Raw genomic sequence first — 19,608 nt, 5'->3', positions numbered from 1 at the left:
ATATTGGACAATTGCTTTTTCAAACAGCTTTGAGCACAATATATGAGAAACATTCTTAGGAAGGCAATAAGATTAACGAGAATTTCCTAGTAATTTTGAGATTAAGGGATGTCTTCAGCATAATTGAAATGAAAGCTTTTATATTGATCAGATAATTTTCAGAAACTGTGTAAATATGAGCAGTTTATTAATATTGAACCTTTGCATAAAAACTGAAGGTATTAATGAATTTTTAAATTTTTTATTTCAAATCAAAATGCAGTAAAAGTATGTTTCTAGTATATTTCCATTAAATTAGTAAAATTTAGTTAAAAATCCTGTAGAAGTATGTATTATTATGTTTCTGTTAAATTAGTAATATATAGTGACAGCTTTGATGTTCAAAGTTTATACTTAGATGTTTGTCTTTTATTTGAAATAGCATATTTAATTTCTCTTTTGCTTAGGTCTGAAAATATTGAGCACCAAGTATTTTATCCTACACTTTATTCCATTCAACTTCGTCTGCAATTAGCAAAAGAATTAGGTGCTGGTATTGCCATATGGGAGATTGGACAGGGATTGGATTATTTCTATGACTTGCTCTGATAGGAATAATTTATATTATTATTATTATTGACAAACTATTTTGTAGGTGCAAAACTTTTCTTTGTGATAATTAAAATAAAAATAATTAAAACAAATTTGTTTTGCTTTCATCTCCTTACAACAACTTCCATATTTTATAACAACTGACATATTTAAAGTTAACACTAATGCTGAAATTTATAGAAATGAATATGTTGAAGCCACTTAAGAACTCTTAAGTGTTTATTTAACACAAGCACAAACTGAAAATTAAGCATCTAAGCTAGCAGCTCTTTGAGCATAAACAAATGTAATTCTGAATTAAGATATTAGTGGTACTCACATCAGATACTTCTTTTTTATAATCTTTGCTAATGCTAACCAACTAAAGCATTGTAAGTGGCGCTTGAACTCATTTCTGCAGCTTGTGGCAAAGTTAACAAAATTTATTGCTCTTAGGATTTTATTACCAATATAAATTAAAAATTCTTGGGACCTTAAAAGAATAAATCCTGACATATTTTGTTCTTGCATTTATGCAAATTTCTTAGTAAGGATTTACACTAATATATCTGAAAATGTTTGCCATGTATGGAGTTATAATGCAGGCAACTTATGTGACATAGCTAAATCAGCATTGCTTTATATATTTGCACTTTCTTTGGCAAAATATGCACTAAAATTGAAATAATGAATAAAATTTATGCTTGCAAGCATAAATTCAAGTCATTATTTCAGTTTTAGTGTATGTATTAGTGTAAATAAAGTCATTCAAATTCTGGGACCATTGCCAATGCCATTAGATATGGTGAAGGTTTCCACCATGAGTGCACAGCGTTTTGATTCAATGTATAGGTTTTTTTTCATCTTTGCACAGATTTTCTTCTTTTTTCTTATGCTAATTTGGGGTTCCTAGTTCTCATTTTAAATTTTGGAGTAATTTTTAATGAAAAAATGTTAAATTATTTAAATATGAGAACAGTTAGTTATAAAGGAAAATAATCTGAAATTCATTTATTTAAGTATGTTTAGGATGCGTTATATATTCATGAAATTTCAGAAAATCTTTCAAAATCCACTTTGTAATACATAAGACTACGGATTTCCTGATGCATGAATATTTTTATGCATTTTTGCAAATATATTTTCATAATGAACTTATATAGTGCAAAACTATGCAGTGCGTGTCCATATTTGTGATAGCATCCAGCTACAAATTGATTTTGGTAAACTTAGTGCATGTCATGAGTGCCCATAGTTTTCTCATTAAATCTGACTGAATTAGGAGGAAGATTTTATAGTATTGTATTTTAAGACATGGGGATTAAGGGATTTAAGTTTAGGGCTTAAATATTTCAATAGAATTTTAATCATAATGCTATTTTTAATTTTTTAATGCATAATCTTATATTTAGTTACTGTTATGTATGTAATTTTAATATTGATCTTTACAAGTTCTATTGGTAACCGTGGTTATGTTTTCACATACTGTTAGTGTGTGTTTGTACATTTTAGACCAAGTTAAAATGTTACTGAAATAACTTTTTTATCCTTTAGCATGTAATATTTTATTTGCTTCATCTGTTAAAGTTTAACAACATATACAACATCATGTCAAAGTGAAGTAGCAAGCCAGTTATTTTTTTTTAATTTGCTGATCATCGAATCGTAACTTTGTTAAATTTATGAATTTGAACAATAGTGCATATTGTACTGTAGATTGGACCATTAATCCAGGGATCCCCAACCTTTTTTTACCTTAGAGCACATTCTAGAATACTGGTGGGATGGCAGGCACATTTATTTTCTTCAAGGTACATTTATAGGGTGACGTAGCTAATGATACACATTATACAGAAATATATATATATAATTTAAAGATTGGCTAAAAATTCTTTATTAAAAATTTAATTCTTAAAGTCAGTGTGACATTTGGCATTTCATTTCATTGGCCATTTATTCATATTGTTATGTTTTTTTCTGACAGCAGTTGTTACGTTATTTTCTTCCTTCACGTTTGTACAGGGTTCGTGAGGATTTGGAGTGAATAATGACACTGCTACTTGATGAAATATCGAAACACACTTTATTGGCCAGTATTGTCAGGACAGCTCAAAACACGTTTTTGCAGTCGTCGATGAACTACTATAAGCATGCTGACATGATCAGCGACACAGCCTCTAGGTTATCAGGCTATCATGGTGGAGACAGCTTCACAGCAAAGCACTAGAGTACAGCTCCTGACTCTGCTTGGTCATTCTTGGAACTCTACGTACTCTCAAGACTCTTAACACTATAGCTCGCGATGCACTCGACGACACACAGAGCACAGCTCCTGACTCTTCAGTTCAGTCGTTCCCTGAGCTCAGCATACTCTCTCGACAATGCACTAACCACGATACACTAGGAGACTCCTTCGGTGCACTTGACGACCCACTTGGCATTCGCTCAATGACTGTCAGCTGACTAGACGAGGCACTCTTTCTGACTGCGAACCAGCAGGGTTTATATACCTTTCGGCTTGTGTTCGAGAACATTCTGGGCTAAACCGGTAAGAATTTGTTTCAGAAGGTTCTCCATCCGTCCATGGCATATTGCCAATTTTGTCGCCAAATGTGGCAACCCTGCCGTATTTTGCCATTTTATGGCAACCCCAAAACTGCTTTGCAGGAAAGCTATCTCACCACGCCTGTACATTTCATAACAATATTTAGGCAAAGAAATTTTGAAAGACGAAGCAATTTTTGATGGTTTCAGAATATATTATCTTTAAGTCTCATGTGTCCGAAGCAGAAGTTAAAGGTCAATTGTCGAATACTTGTAAACCAGGTAGAAAGGAAGATGGCTCGATACCAAAAATTTTAAACTTAGAAATCAATATACTTTAAGAAATATTGAGTTTTTAGTTAATATAGTACCATTGGCTCAAAATTTCAAGTCATCTTTCGAGCATGCATATGCTCTGTAGGAAGGAGGATATTTGTTATAAAATCTTTTAAGTATTAAAGGAAAAGTTTGATGGAATCCAAAACATATTACAATGGATTTTAAACAAGAAGCAATTAATGCAATGAGAATCTTATTTCCCAATGCAACCATCAAAGGATACAGTTGCCATTTTACACAAGCACTTTGGTATTGCGACCAAGACATTGGCATACTATTAGAAAGCAGTGTACATAGTTACGTGAAAGTACTTAATATTTGAGAATAAATTGATCTCAATAATTCGGCTGTTCTTAGATGGGATCGCTTGTTTGTAACACAAGCCTTTTCTTTCATTTAATGAAAGCTTTGCAGAAGCATTGCTTGTAAATGAAGTGATGATACCTAAGATCTTTTATTTACCTTCGGGAATAATTTTAAAAAATATTTTATTTATACTTTTGAATAACATTTTGCAAGAAGTATCGTTTCATGCCATACGTAGAAGAAATGAAATATGTTTTAATGGCTTAAACAATTATTTTTAATGTTCTATGTAAAAATTTGTATTTATCAATTGAGAAACTTCCGACTCTAATTCTTTTATACACTAATGTCTGCATCTGAAATTCAATCTAAATGTAACAATAAAAGTTTGCAGCAATACAAATATCACAAGCTTCTTTTCTAAGCATTTCTCCTTTTAATTCTGTTCAAACGGTGATATGTGCTTTACTAGTATTTTGAAAGTCTTCTGTTTATACTATTCTTCTCTCAGAAAAGTATAATGTATTTTCTGTCTCCTTACTTCATGCTATCATGATGCAACTGGAAGCACAACCAACTGGCAATCGGGAGGGAAGGAGTTCGAATCCCGGCGAAGTCAATAGCTGACTTTTCCATGTTTTCTGTCTCAAAAAAAAAATTCTTTAAATAATAATAAAGATACTCTACATGGGCAGTCTTAACTAAAATATGGCGGATGATAATTCATCCCCACTCGGATTTGACGACCTGGTCCCTCCTCAGTCGCTCTTTAAGTGGTGAAGAATGTAAGGTACTTTTATCTCTCCTTACAACGTGCCTTTGTGGTGTAGTTGGAAGGACATCCCGTGCTCGAATCTCGCCGAGGGCACTGTTCATTTTTCGTCTTTCCTGCTTCAAAATAAACCTAAGAGCTCTACCAAAAAAAAAAAAAAAAAAAAAAAAAAAAGCGAAAACAAAAGTGGGAACTTTTAAAATTAAAATTCCATTTGACGTGGACTTTAATTTAATTTAACAAAAGTAAAGATTTAGTTTTATGAGTTGACAACATAAGATATTGTTTTTATTAAAAACAGGACCGATATATTTGCAGGACTTTTAATGTTTTGAAAATTTTTAATTTGAATTGCTTTTAATGTGTAATTTTTTTTCCAAGCTGTTAATCTTAAGTTTTCTTATTGCAAGTTCATTTTCTTTTAATTTCTTTCTGAAAAATACTGATTATATTCTCAGAGGAGGTTGTTTCAGAGAGATGATTGCTGTTGTGTGTAAGGTAAAATATATGTAAATCAAGATTATAATTTAAACTAGCGGTAACCCCTTAGTTCCCCCTCTCTATTCCAAAAATTATAACTTTGTCAAGCCTGTATCTCTTTGAGAACATAGACTTTTAAAAGGACTATTGAAGAATTATCTTCTAGCCTTATGAAACAATACAGAAATCAGAAGGGTAAGACCCTTTTATTCAAACATTAACAAATGACTCAACTTAGGTTACAATAAGCCCAGCACTTCTGGCTGAACAGAAATACGTAACAAATAGTAATTTCAAGGTGTGGTAGATTAGCCTAACGGCTTACAGAAAACTAGGAACGCGCAAGAAAAGCTCTGGTTTGTAGTAAACCGATGAAACAAACCCAATTGGCTACAACACTCAACGCCGCTAACGCAAGTCGCTAATAATCACAGCACAACTTGGCCTGGAACGTGACCTTCGGGAATTTTCTTTGTTTAGATGGCCTGTTACGTGGAAGTAGGAAGTAAGTTATTCATACTTCCATGGCCTGGTCAGCTGCAAAGTTATGCGATTTGACGTCACGAAAGGCGTCTGAGCTTTAGGAGGCAATGGCTCTACAGTGTGGACTCTGTAAGCGAAGAATTTCTACGTTAGTTTGTGTGCTGTCCATTAACGTAGCATTGTTTTCATTGTCCGTCTGTTTTTTACTTCCTTGTACGAAGTAAAAAGGAAGTATTGTAATCCCGAAAAGTTTCAGGCAGCATATTTCAACGAAAATATCCATTTTGACCGCTATCGAATGCAATTTAACGATGTTTTTGCGTGATATCTGTACTTAAGAACAGAATAAAAGACTCTTTTCCTCCAAAAATTTATAAAACTGCATTAAAATGAATTCTGAAGAGAATTTTTCGTAGCGTCTGTACGAACGTATGTATGTACGTACTCGCTTAACCCAAAAACGAGTAGCCTCAGAACGTTGAAATTTTGTATATAGGACTGCTATAACATGTAGATGTGCACCTCGTATTTTGGTTGCAATCGGCCGCATCAAACGTATATAAATATATTTATATATATGTAATAATAAAATTTCGTAGTCAAAAATACACTTAAATTTCTAACTGTATGTTCTTTTCATTTTTAATGGCGACGTTCTTTTATTTGAAAGTACGTGGAATTAAATTCACAGCCCCGTAGTCAAGTTGTTTTTCCCGCCTTTTCTATACGTACAGTTATAGAATGTTCTGGAAATATTTAAAGCGAACTGGATTGGCTGACGTCATTTCTTGGAAGCTCCGCCTTACCAGAGACTATAAAAGGACTCGCAAAAGAATATCGGGGCTTTTTCTTAAATGTCACGATGCAGTAAACTTCATACAAAAAGTTATTAGTAATTCTTTTTATTTACTCCGGATATCTGATTTTGTAACTGCTATTTCTCCTGAATAATAATAAATGGATCCTGTTTTTTAAACTTATCTTCTGATAATTTAAGTTACGACAAAAGCTGGTACATCACAAGGAGTCGGCAGGATAGGTGTACCCAAAGAGGAAAGTAATTCGAATGGAAGAGAAAGAACTTTTTAAGTGCAAGTTATGTCTATTTTTTACAACTGAAGAATTGTGAATTGTGATACAGCTTTGTCTTCGCATTTTGAGCGCGTCTCATAGTTAGAAACGCATGATTTGGATATCGTCTGCTGGAAAGAAGCTGAAGAATTTCAATCATTTATGCTGTGTTTTTTTTTAACAGCACACAAACGAGCAGGATTAAATAGTGTACTCAACAGCCAAGTAAGAACATATTTTAAGAAATTATTTTTTCTCAGTGTGTGAACTAAGTTGCTATGACAATAGTTTGTTTTAATTATATTATGTTAAAGTAATTACGAGTTTATTTAAATTTCAAGTCTTATTCTAATTAATAGTATTCTAAGTAAGATTTGATATTATCCTGAAATGTGTAGTGATAATCATAAAATTTGAGAATACAAAATTTTTATTTAAGTCTATTATTCTATGAAGTGTTGATAATACCCTGAAGAGATTTTGGTTTTAAAAAAAAAAAAAAAAAATATTTTAACCATTGTAAAAATATTTTGAGAAAAGTGCATATTTTTTGTTCTCAAGAAAATTTTAAAGTTTCAGTTACAATGTCGACAAATCAGGAACCCGTTAATCTTGACGATTCACTGAACGTGAATCAAGATACAATAGATTTAAATATTATTCCATTTGAAGATTCTAAAGACAGTGACATAATTTCTTGGTTAGGTTATTTTAACAAAGTCTGCCAAAATAAGGACGAAAATTGGAAACTTCAAAATATTTCTCGTTACATTAAGGGAAAAGCCCTCCGGCTCTATATTAAAAATTGCCATGAGCTAAAAACTTACTCAGAATTTGAACAAATATTAAAAGAAAACTTTATCGATCCCACCTTAACTACTTTCGGCGACTTCGCTAATTTAAAATATAACGCCAGAGAAGACACCACAAATTACTTTCGAAAGAAAATTGACGTGGGTAAGCGGCTTAATTTGGATAAATCAATTATTTTAGAAGGTTTGACAGATGGTTTGCCAACGAACTTAAAGTCTTTGATGATTGTTCAAAGTCCCGCTGATCCGATAACTTGGCTGGAACAAGCCCACAAACTTCGACAAATTCATGAATTTAAAGATGAAAATTCACAAAATTATAACAGAGATAGGAATAGTCAATAATTCAGACAAGCTAATTTCCGAAATAATAATCGTTAGTTTGTTGATAATGGACTCAATGCATCTAATTACAAACCTCATAGTTTTCAACAAATTGGAAATAAATTTAACAGCAATATCAACAACGGAAAGAAAGTTGTAAGTCACCATACTAATAGTAATTTTGACGGTATAGCCCCATCACCTTGTAGAAAAGGCGGGAAAAACAACTTGACTACGGGGCTGTGGATTTAATTCCACGTACTTTCAAATAAGAGAAAGTCTCCATTAAAAATGAAAAGAACATACAGTTAGAAATTTAAGTGTATTCTTGACTACGGAATTTTATTATTACAAATATATATATCCACTCTGTTACCCGGCTCAGTGATCTCAGGTTCTTTAATCTTATATGTTTGTAAATTGTGCATTTTTTGCTTTAAAAATGGTTGAATTATGTTGTTCTTATCTTCCGGTTAAGGTTTTTATGCCTTTAGTAAATCTGTATGCAATATTTTTAGAATTATCAACAATTTTAAAGTTGTTTAAGTGCCGCTAAGCCTAATAATTCTTTGGTGGCGGCCATTGCTTGTTTACATTTGAAACAGCAGAATAGTGGATTTGTTGCCAATCTAGAGAAACTTAGCTTCGCAACAACAAACATAACGCCTTCATTTATTATTGCGAATTAACTCAGGCTTATCTTTGGAATATGGTAACAAACAAATAAACAAACAAATTTTAGGCTTCCCTGCTCCGTGAACTAAATCACACTACAGGTCTACTCCCCCTTTGGGCACGTCGTGGAGGTTCAACCTCCACTATTACCCTCCAGAGGAGCAGCGCACCACCTGGAATTCACCAGGTGGAATTCACCGGTCGTCTAATGCTCCTACCATTCGCATGGGCGAGCCCGTCGCAGTGGGCCGTTACCCAGCAAACCGGAGGGGGAACCAAGCCCTCCGGCTACGGTTCCACACCGCTCAGGACATGCCAGTCCCCGAGGTCGGCCAAGGCCTTTCCCAGGGGCTTCAGAACCACCAAGTTCATAAATTTCATCCCCCGTGGCCGAGACTGCCTAGGTACAGATCCTAGCCAGTAGCTTCGCAGAGTTCTCTACTTCGACCCCCGGGGGTGGAATATGGTAACAGGTAGTTTGGCGACATTTTGGTAAGACGATAAAGGTTACTAGCTAGGACTTTAGCAGTGTACATGGATAAAGTCAAGAGTGTGCGCAATACCATTTTTGTGCAATTCTGGGATTTTTTTTTTAAGTGAAAAGAGGTCGATGTGTACATGGATGATACCGTGTATGTGCAACTCTTAAAAACGCGGCAATCAGTGGGCGATTCTGCACTTTCTCCCAATTTCGCACCTAATCTTCGTCATGATTGAGCACTTTTGTTCCATAAAAGTTCTAGCATAAGCGTAATTCGGCTAACAGATTGTTGGAAAAAATGTTGAGTAAAAAAAAAAAAAAAAAAAAAAAAACATGCCTTTACTTCGTGAAAACGAAATGGCGTCCAAAACAAAACTAGCAGGTTGCTGTAGTAGGGTTGGTTGCCAAATTTTCGAGGACATAAGTGTTTAAGATTTATTTCGTAATTTTTAATACATATATTTTGAGTTTTTATGTATTTAAGCCTCGTCGCTAAGTGAGAACTGAATTAAATGAATGAGAAATACTCAATCGTCTGTGAAAAACTGTTTCTTTTTTTTTTTTTTTCTTTCTTTCTTTCTTTCTTTTTTTTTCTTTTTTTTTGTTGCTTAATTTCTTTTATCCATCTTTTTAGCTTTATTATAGTATTTGAATAGAACATGTGGCAACGATTAGATAATTCTTTAAATGATATAAATTTTGTGCATTCTGAGTTATAATATGAACGAAATATAATACTGTTAAGTGAACCTAGCGCCAGAGTGTCGCTATGCTAAACAAATAGAGTGAATTTTAAAGAATGCATTTATTCTATTGTGGTTTATGCGCTGTCGGCGAAGTAGATTTAATTAAATCCAATAAGTTTAAATGAAATGCAAGAAAAATGCGTATATTTTAATATTTCGTAGAAGGAAGTCATGTGGTGTACACATCAGATTTTTAAAACAAAAAATGCGATAGACTATTTTTCGTGCAAAAGCGTGCATGCTCCGGAGTGTCACATGTCAGATATAAAAAATGAATCCATTAAATAATCTGATTTCGTAAGAAGTAAAAGTACAATTATGATAAAAGGGGAAGGGAAGGAAATTTTAAAGCACGGGATAAGGTGTTAAAGTTGAGACAGAACGTAGTTAAAGGAAGTATCGTAATCGCGAAAAGTTTGAGTCATCATATTTCAACGCAAATATCCATTTTCACCGCTATCGAATGCAATTTAACGATGTTTCTGCGTGACATCTGTACGTAAGGACAGGATAAAGGAGACTTTTTCCCACAAAAAAAATTTAAAACTAATTTAAAATGAATTCTGAAGAGAATTTTTCGTGCCGTCTGTGCGTACGTACGTATGTATCTCGTATAACTCCAAAACGAGTAGCCTCAGAACGTTGAAATTTTCTATATAGGACTGCTATAACATGTAGATGTGCACCTCGTATTTTGGTTGCCATCGGCTGCACCAAAAGTATATAAATATATGTATATATATATCCACTCTGTTACTCGGCTCAGTGATCTCAGTTTCTTTATTCTTATATATTTGTAAATTGTGCATTTTTTGCTTTAAAAAATCGCTGTCGCAAATTTAAAAATTTTTTGCTTTAGTAAATCTGTATGCAATATTTTTAGAATTATCAACAATTTAAAAGTTGTTTAACTGCCGCTAAGCCTAATAATTTTTTCCATGGCGGCCATTGCTTGTTTACATTTGAAACGGCAGAATAGTAGATTTGTTGCCAATCTAGAGAAAGTAAGCTTTGCAATAACAAAGTTAACACCTTCTTTTATTATTGCGAATTAAATCATGCTTAATCCCTTCTGGAATTTATTCGAGGAAATAAGTGTTTAAGATTTACTTCATAATTTTCAATACAGGCATCTTGAGTTTTAATGTATTTTTGCCTTGTCGCGAAGTGAGAACTGAATTAATTGAATGAGAAATACTGAATCGTCTGTGAAAAACTGTTTCTTTTTTGTTGTTGTTCTTTGCTTAATTTCTTTTATACATCGTTTTAGATTTATTATAGTATTTGAATAGAACATGTGGCAACGATTAGATAATTCTTAAGATGATATAAATTTTGTGCATTCTGAGTTAAAAAATGAACGAAATGTAACGCTGTTAAGTGAACCTAGGGCCAGAGTGTCGCTATGGTAAACAAATATAGTGAATTTTAAAGAGTGCGTTTATTCTATTGTGGTTTATGCGATATCGACGAAGTAGATTTAATTCAATCCAATAAGTTTAAATGAAATGCAAGAAAGAAGGGTATAATTTAATATTCCGTACAAGGAAGTCATGTGGTGCACACATCAGATTTTTTATTACTAAATTTGAGTAAAGTAATTTACATAAAGTAGTTAAGGTATTTTATATTTTAAGTTCAGACTGATAGTTAAAATTTACTTGTTTGTTTAGTATGTGTTAATAAATAAAGCGATCTACTTCTATGTAGAGTTAGAAGTAAGTTAAATCTTCATCATGCCTGCTCTATGTTACGTTCCAGCTTGCAAAATCTAACCTTGATGCACCAATGAATATGCAGGGTGATTCAGAATTCATCATCAATATTTTGTTGATTTTCCGATGATAATCCTATGTGTTATATCTGACTTCGAATCTAAAATTTTCTGAAGAACACGAAAACCTTGTCTAAAACTTAAAGGTTTATTTAACTGGAACTTCAACACTAATGAAAACTTAACATCACAAACAAAAACTTAACATCTTGGGTGGAAAAACTTCAAAGTGCTTTAAAGTAACAGCTATGCCGGCACGGTGAAGAACACTTTCCCTTAAAAGACAGAATCCATCTAGCCCTTTCGGCGTATATCTCCATTTCTCTGAATTCAGACATCCGCTCCTACGTGTTTTGGACTTAAACGGCCAGGCTGGAACTGGAATAGGACTGGATCAGGACCGGAACTGGACTGGAACAAGATGGGAACCGGAACAGGACTGGATCCGCAACAAGACGGGAACCGGAACAGGGCGGGAACCGGAATCTCTCATCCCCTGGCTTCTCCCCGGGCAGGTCTATTCTGGCTCGAACTAAAAGGAACTGCGGTGCCACTAAGGAAAGCACCTCCTTTTATTGCCGGCGGTTGCCGTTACTACAGGCGACTATGCAAATATTTAACAATTTGGTGGAGGTAGGGAATAGAAAAAGAAGGAGATTTCACATAGGAATGCATGGGCGCATATGCCATGTAGTAGGGCAAAATGACCCCTGTTCAATGATGGAAAGAACACATAAGAAAGAAGAAGTAAGGAAAAAAAAAATTATTATCTTACGTGTAACATTTCTTTGCATCGGTTTTACAGACTTACAAGAGGTGTTCGAACTGCTGACCATGTGCTAGATCGTATAACTCACAACGGCGCTGCATGGACAACCGGACCTTCTGGAATATGCCTGGCATTTACATGCATATCTGCAAGTTCATTCCACGTATACCGGTTCATGTTACTTCTGCCAAGTCACCTAGTCGAATGACGACTGGTTTCACACGTCAAACAGCTGTGCTTATGTATGGAAGTTGTGTACACGCAGCGCCCTCTACACCACCATGCGTTCGTCTGCGCCCATACTTTCCTATGTGAAATGTCCTTCTTTTCCTATTCCCTACCTCCCCACCAAATATTGATGATGAATTCTGAATCACCCTGTATATTGGTATTCAGGTTTCCAAAAGATTCATCAAAACGGAATTTGTGGATTTAAAAATTTCCAAATGATCGGAGCTTGTGTATAAGAAACATTTTTGAGAAGGTAATATTATTCGGTTTTTCGTTATTTAACAAAAAACGAAGGTACTGTTATTCACGTTAGTAGAGGACACCCTGAATTAAAAAACGATGTTTATCCATGCATTTTTTCGAGTTGTTTGAAATACTTACATGAGATTCTTAACACCTCAGAGAATGAGCAGGGCGAAAAAAGGAACCAATATGGATAAACATATTTTTAAGGAAAGGCCAAAATTGCATGTCAAAGGAATTATAATTAAAGACATTAAAAATCGAACTATGACTTATCAGTATATAACTAGGAAGCTTATATTAAATAAAAATCACTTGAGGATTTTACTTAGGGAAAAGAACATTTTATTTTGGAACAAACGAAGATGAGTAAAATGGCTAGAACATAATGATTACCCATTAAGTCAGCTGCTTTTTATAGTTGCGTTTATGACAGTCAACTCATCTGCCTTCCATCCACTCATCATCTCCAAAAAATCCTTGGTCTGTTAAAGATTGATGGATCAACGAATAGTGAAGCTAATAGTAAATATGTCAAAGGTTTTAAAGATAAACAGTTACTTGAACAGGAAAAACTTGTCAATTTATTGAGTGATATACAGTTCGTATGAAGGGGGTTTGTTTTAGTTGATTACGGCAAAGCACACAAGGGCTATCTGCGTAAGGGGAGGGATGTCTTCGTGGAGGACTTTGCAACGGTAACTGGCTCGAATACGCGTTACACATGGGAAAAACTCGGCCGCTGATGGGCCGAAAAAAGTGGCATACAAAGGAAAAATAGTAATTGGTTTTGCTGAGAATCTTGAAAGTATTAAAGCAACATCTGTTTAGCCCTTTAAACGATTTCTTCCTTATGATCAAATTATAAACATGTTGCATTAATAGTAATTCACTTTCTGTAGTGTTGCAGCAAAATTATATATTTAATTCATGTCGCAAATGTCAAGAGGATTTCATGAAATTTAAATTTTTTCTGCGACTTTGATCTGTTATTCTTTTTATTAGAAAATAACTAAAATTAAAAGCTCTTAAGTTTTTATAGTTTTAAAGAATTAGATGCATTGTTAATCGTTCATTCAAGTTATTCTTAAGATTAAAAACTGCAATAATGGTTAATAAATAATTGTAATAAGATAGTAAAAAAATCCCTTTTTATGTCTTAATTTGCATAATAATATTTATTTTTTGTCAGTTAATTATTTGTACTTTAGAATCTTTTCATTTCTTTTCTTCACACCTGCGATATTAAACTTTCAAAATTTGGGATGGGTGAAATCAATAATAAATTTTATAAACTTATTTTTCGGAATATTCATCAACGAATTCTATTTACTTTAGTATTCAATGAAAGTAAGAGTAATCCAACTGTAAAGATTTATTTATGTTAATAAATAACAACCTTTATTTATTTATTTTAATACTATACGTATTAAGCTACTAAGCAAATGGTCAATTGAAATAAAAATGATTATTTAATGTTACTCGGCTGCCAAGTTTTCTCTTGGATATGGATTTAAGTTCTAAGCTATCTACGTGCTGCGCCATCAACATTGCTACTTCTTGCGCCATCAATATTTCTGCGTTTCTACGTCTCAGTGTTCCTATATCAGTACTTCTAAATTTCTTCTTATTATATATGTATATTTCCTTTCGGCTTTAAACCTATATAATTTTACATGATTTAAAAAAAAAATATCTAAACAATTTGAAAAGTGAAACAACGCTTATCGTGAATCGACGCAAAACTCCAAAACGAAATTAATAGTCCTTCTGAGCACATTGCCCCTTTGGACTAATAAACCTTAATAATTTTTAGTTCCCTGAAATTTCAAATATTACTTTCCTTTGCTTGTTGCTTAAAATATACATTAATATAATATTTTCTATACATACTGGCACATTGTGGTCCTATACTAAACTCAAATTTTCAATATTTGATACGGCAGATAGCCCTAAATTTCAAATTTTATTCGCAGATGAATGAAGTTATAAAGAAACTTACTTTCTAGAAAATCATCTAAATACTTTTTTGATATCTTTATTATTTTAAAAATAGGCAGTTTAAAATAATTTTAGCATTTCTTGGAAAGTACAGACATTTTATTTTTTAAATTTAAGTTTAATAACTCGAGTGTTTAAGTTCGGAAAAATTTCGCTGAAGAACCACAAATTACCCTGTCAGGTTTACCATAAAATCTCTCAAGTGGATTTTTACAATATATGGTACTTATGTATAATTTGAAGCGTAGAATTAAACTATGGGAAAAAATTGTTATGTTATTTCAGAAAAAGTCCGATATTCTAACTCTAAGTGTACATTATGTATATATCTAATTTATATTCTTAAGTCGTACTTCGAAGATATAAAAAGAACAATTTGAATTTCGTCAGTCTGGAGATATAGACCTGTCCCATTTTTTTTAATTCACTGTAAGCCCACCAGCGGCCGAGCGGTAAAGTCGCTGAACACTGGTAGTTCGGTCCGAGGTTCGAATCCCGCGAACGGGCTGGCTGCATGGGCGTTTTCGTGGTTTTCCCCATGTGTAACGTGTATACGAGCCAGTTTCCCTTAGAAAGTCCTCCACGAAAGGCATCCCTCCCCTTAGGCAGATAGCCCTAGTGTGCTTTGCCATAATTAAATACACACACACACACACAATTCACTGTATATTCTAGCTTTAGTTGTATCCCATCAAGTTTGGACAAATAAATTTTTTGTTGATTTTTTTTATCTGTGGTTTTGCGGAAAATGATTGTTGTGAGAATAGTAACTCCTGATAAGTATTTCTGCACGAAGTACCGTTAGATAAACAATCTTTGAGAATAGTTTTTAGCAGCAGAGTTATAAAAATAGCCAAATGAATAGAGCTGCTACAGAAACAAGACGTGGAGATTAGTTACCGTCACCGCAGATGGTCTTGGCGTGAAATTTCTAATGCACTTTCAAGGAAACCTGCGTGGAAAATTGAAAACACTAATTAGAAGGTGAAAAGGAATGTGGCTTTGAAATTTATTTGTCAGACAACATTCGATACTAATTCAAACTGATTCCTTGAAGCAAACAGAACTTGAGAAAAACTGAGATGGAAGACTTTGAATTGGAATGTATTAATGGTCTTAAGTGAGCGATGAGTATAAATGGAAAGGTTTTCCATTCTCAGGTCATCTCACCAAGATCTGCACAGGTTCATTTTACTAAGATTTTTTTCCATTCGTAATCTTATTTCTCTTATTCATCTTATCAAGATATCTGAGCAGCTATTAAGAATTTTCAATGAAATAATAGTAAGAAATTCATGTTGTTGTTGTGTATTTGGAAGTGTTAATTGAATTTGTTAAAAATTTTGTAGCTTCGAATTTTTTTTCCCCTTTACATTTTGATAAAACGCTTTGCATGACTTGTGAAAAATTCAAAACTGTTTGAATTTCTGCTTGTATAAAGCTAATGAACTTTTTTTCTAACGTGAGTGCATTTGTACTGCATTAATGAAAACTCATTTAACAAATGTATTTGAGCTTCTGATGCTAAACAAAAATCTAGTTACTTTAAGAAGGCTGGATACAGATTTTGCTGATATTTTAGAATGATATAAAACATTTAGAAACATTGCTTCTCAGAAAATTAAGTTTTTAATTAAATGTGATTAGCTTTCATATGGTCTTTGTGGCGACATCATTCGCGTTAATGAAGCGTCATCTGTGAAACTTTTCGCATGCAATTTTCTTTTCGCCAGAGTGAGAACATTAAGCCTTCAAGAAGGAAAAGAAAAATGACTGCTTTTCTTTCTGTGTAATTCTATATCCAAAAAATTGAAATAAATATTAATCTTATTGGAGTCAGAACAGTGTTTAACATTTCGTATGTTCCAGACTTCCACACTGGTTTACCCGGATGCGATTGCGATCCAATTCAGCTTATGAAGTGTAAGATGGAAAAAGAACGTATGATGTTTCTGTAATATAACGAGATGTCATTGACATTATACGCACTTTATAAAATAATATAAAAAATTGGATAAAGGTAGCTACTTCCGTTAAGCCTAATTCTACAATGGCTGAAGGAGATGAAAGTAAAGAAACCGAAACTAATGCAACATCTGTGACTGTCGCCAAGGTCAGCATCAAAATTCCCCCTTTTTGGAAACCTGACCCTAAAATATGGTTTCTTCAGATTGAAGCCCAATTCCGCAATTCTGAAATTATGGCAGTTCTATTGAAACAGGGACATTGTCGCAAATCTCTGATATTCTCACCAAACCACCAGACAACGGCAAATATCCGGCAATTAAAAAAAAGAGGCTGATTGAAATTTTTGCCGACTCTGAAACACAGAAAACCCAGAAACTTCTGACCGAATTAGAACTGGGGGATAAGAAGCCATCCCAACTTCTCTGCGAAATGCGTTAACTTGCCGGCTGAGAAAGTGCCAGATGAATTTTTGAAAACATTGTGGATGCAACGACTACCACTTAATATGCGGATAATTTTATCTGTAAGCAGTGATGATTTGTCCACATTGTCTACAATGGCTGACAATATATGGGAATGAAATCCCAATCCACCCCAGGTAGCTCGCATCGTTTCTTCTCCATCTGATAACATTATAGCCGAAGATTTACACAAACAGATATCAAACTTGACACTGCAGATAGCTATATAATTCCAGATAATAATTAATGAATAGGTGTATAAATTCCAGTCCACAAAGATGACGATACAGGTCGAATTCTAGAAATAGTTTCAAAAATAACAATGACCCAAATAATTGTTATTTTCATCAACGCTTTGGTAAGAGAGTGTACAAGTGCACCCCACCATGTAAATATCAGGTCTCGAAACAGGAAAACTGAATAAGAAAGCCTTTAATCGCAAAAATCCAAAACCAAAAAGAAATTTTTAATATTGAATAAGCAGATATTGTCATTGATCGCAGATTAATCGACTTATCAAGGGGATAAACCAATCTACCATCAATTAACAACTAAATTAAGAGAGTGTTTCATCTTACTTCCAAGTAAGCATCAAATTATTTGCTAGATTCAAACCATAAGTACAACTAATACTCAATCAAACACACAATTCGTGCGCAAAATGGAAGAGAATTTGCAAATTATGTTTATTTTTATCAAAAGCACTGAACTTTATGCCGCTGAAGAATTATGCAAATATTCAGAGGCGAATACGTAAGCGTACACTTGCCTGTTTGCGCACTGGGATTGTAAGGGGAATATTAAGCGGACGAACGGTCTTCGGTGCTTTGTGTGCTCGTACTGCTTCGCTGTGCTTCTTGTAACAGTTGAGTAAATTTTTTAAAGTATCAGGTAAAATGTGTGGCCACGAATGTATGGACGACGGAATGAGATGGAGAACTGTCAACAGACTGGAGGCAGCACAACCACAAGTACGAGTGGCTACAGAGGTCAGTGTAATGCCCAGTGTAGTCTGCAATTTGTGGAAGCAATTTCAGAACCCTGGATCCATATCGAGAAGAACTGGACAACTATATACACCAAGATACGAAACGAAAAATGAGTATTGTTATTTTGAACTTTCAGCGCGGCGACACAGGACTGCTACAGCTCTCACGTGAGCTGTATGCTGCCGCTGGAACTCGAGTTTCATCCTCTACTCTTGCCCGAATACATTATGGGGTAGGGCTGTATGCCAGAAGACCCGGTGTTTGCGTTCCATTCACTGCAGCATACAACAGAGTGCGTTTAGCATGGTTCAGACAACATGCTACTTGGACCAGTCTTCATTGGAGCACCGTGCTTTTTACAGATGAGTCAAAATTCAGCCTAGACATTGATTCTTGGCATTCCTGTAACTGGAGAAAGCTTGGAACATGATATAATTCTTCATCAGGGAAAAGAATCATTACGATAGTGGAAGTGAGAGCAGGCATTATGTTCGACAGCCTTGCATGTGTTTGACAATGACTTCCTGACTGCTATAAGATATAGAGAGGAGATATTAAAAGAGGTATAGAGAGGAGCTTTTATTCGAGATTCAGCCTGGACACCGACTCTTGGCGTGAAACACGATACCATCCTTCCTTCATCAGGGAAAAGGATTATTACGGTGGTGGAGGTATACTGGTTTAGATAGGCATTACGTACGGCCGCATACCACGGCATGTGTTTCACAAAAGCTTCCCGACTAGTGTGAGAAGAGACGTTAGAGTCCTAGGCACCTAGGGCTCAGCTGGTCGACGATTACCTGGAAAGTGAGAATATTCACCTCATGGCTTGGCCAGCCAGATCTTTTAATCTTAACCTTATGCAGCATGTCTGGGACGCTCTTGGGAGGGCAGTTGCATCTCGCTCTCTTCGAGAACCATTCCTGTGAAAACTACCGTGCTGCAGGAGTGGAGTTGACTACCACAGGGATTCGTCAACTGCCTCCTGTCCAGTATGCGGTTACGCTGCTCTGCCTATCTGGCTGTCAGAGGGGACCATGCCTCATATTAATTCTGACATGCAGTTCGACATCACAACGTAGATTTTGGATATCCTTGCACTATGAGTATTGCTGATAATCATGCATATATAAATGGCTTTTGAATTGTACTTATCTGCGTTAAAATGCATATTTATAACAAATTTCATTCAATTTCATTCATTTAGTTTTTCAAAAAACGAGATATGTGCAAATTCTCTTAATTTTACACAGGAGTGTATTAACATTTTCGAAGCATAAGCTGCAAAAGGGGGAAAAAAAAGAAAAAAAAATGCCCATTGTTTCTCGGAGCATTTTAACAGTTCTAGAAAATCTTTTCGCTTTTAGGTCCGAGAACATTTTTAAGTTGTAGTTTACTTAGATATCTATTATATTTATTATTGTAAGGTTGGTTGTATTCAATTTCAAGGTCGTCAAAAAGTGATACTGATAATACAGGGTATTTCATATTGAATGGGACAAAATGAAAGCATGCTTGCGAACGACGTAATTATTTAATTTTGATAAATCAAATTTATTGTGAAACTAT

General features: G+C 34.3%; 1 protein-coding gene across 1 annotated transcript in view; it reads left to right on the top strand.

The window, feature by feature from the left end:
• Window positions 1-671, top strand: part of LOC118185814 (chitinase domain-containing protein 1) — a 97,543-nt gene extending 96,872 nt beyond the window's left edge. Inside the window, exon 10 of the mRNA XM_035355731.2 lies at window positions 447-671. Within this exon, the coding sequence (XP_035211622.1) occupies window positions 447-588 (142 nt within the window). The 3' untranslated portion in view covers window positions 589-671. The remainder of the gene's footprint in view (window positions 1-446) is intronic.
• The last annotated feature ends 18,937 nt before the right edge of the window (window positions 672-19,608 follow it).

The sequence above is a fragment of the Stegodyphus dumicola genome, chromosome X1 (genome assembly GCF_044657685.1).
Source record: "Stegodyphus dumicola isolate Sdum_Otavi_A_Nest chromosome X1, ASM4465768v1".
Taxonomy (NCBI): Eukaryota; Metazoa; Arthropoda; class Arachnida; order Araneae; family Eresidae; genus Stegodyphus; species Stegodyphus dumicola.
This window is presented reverse-complemented; position numbering and strand designations above follow the sequence as displayed.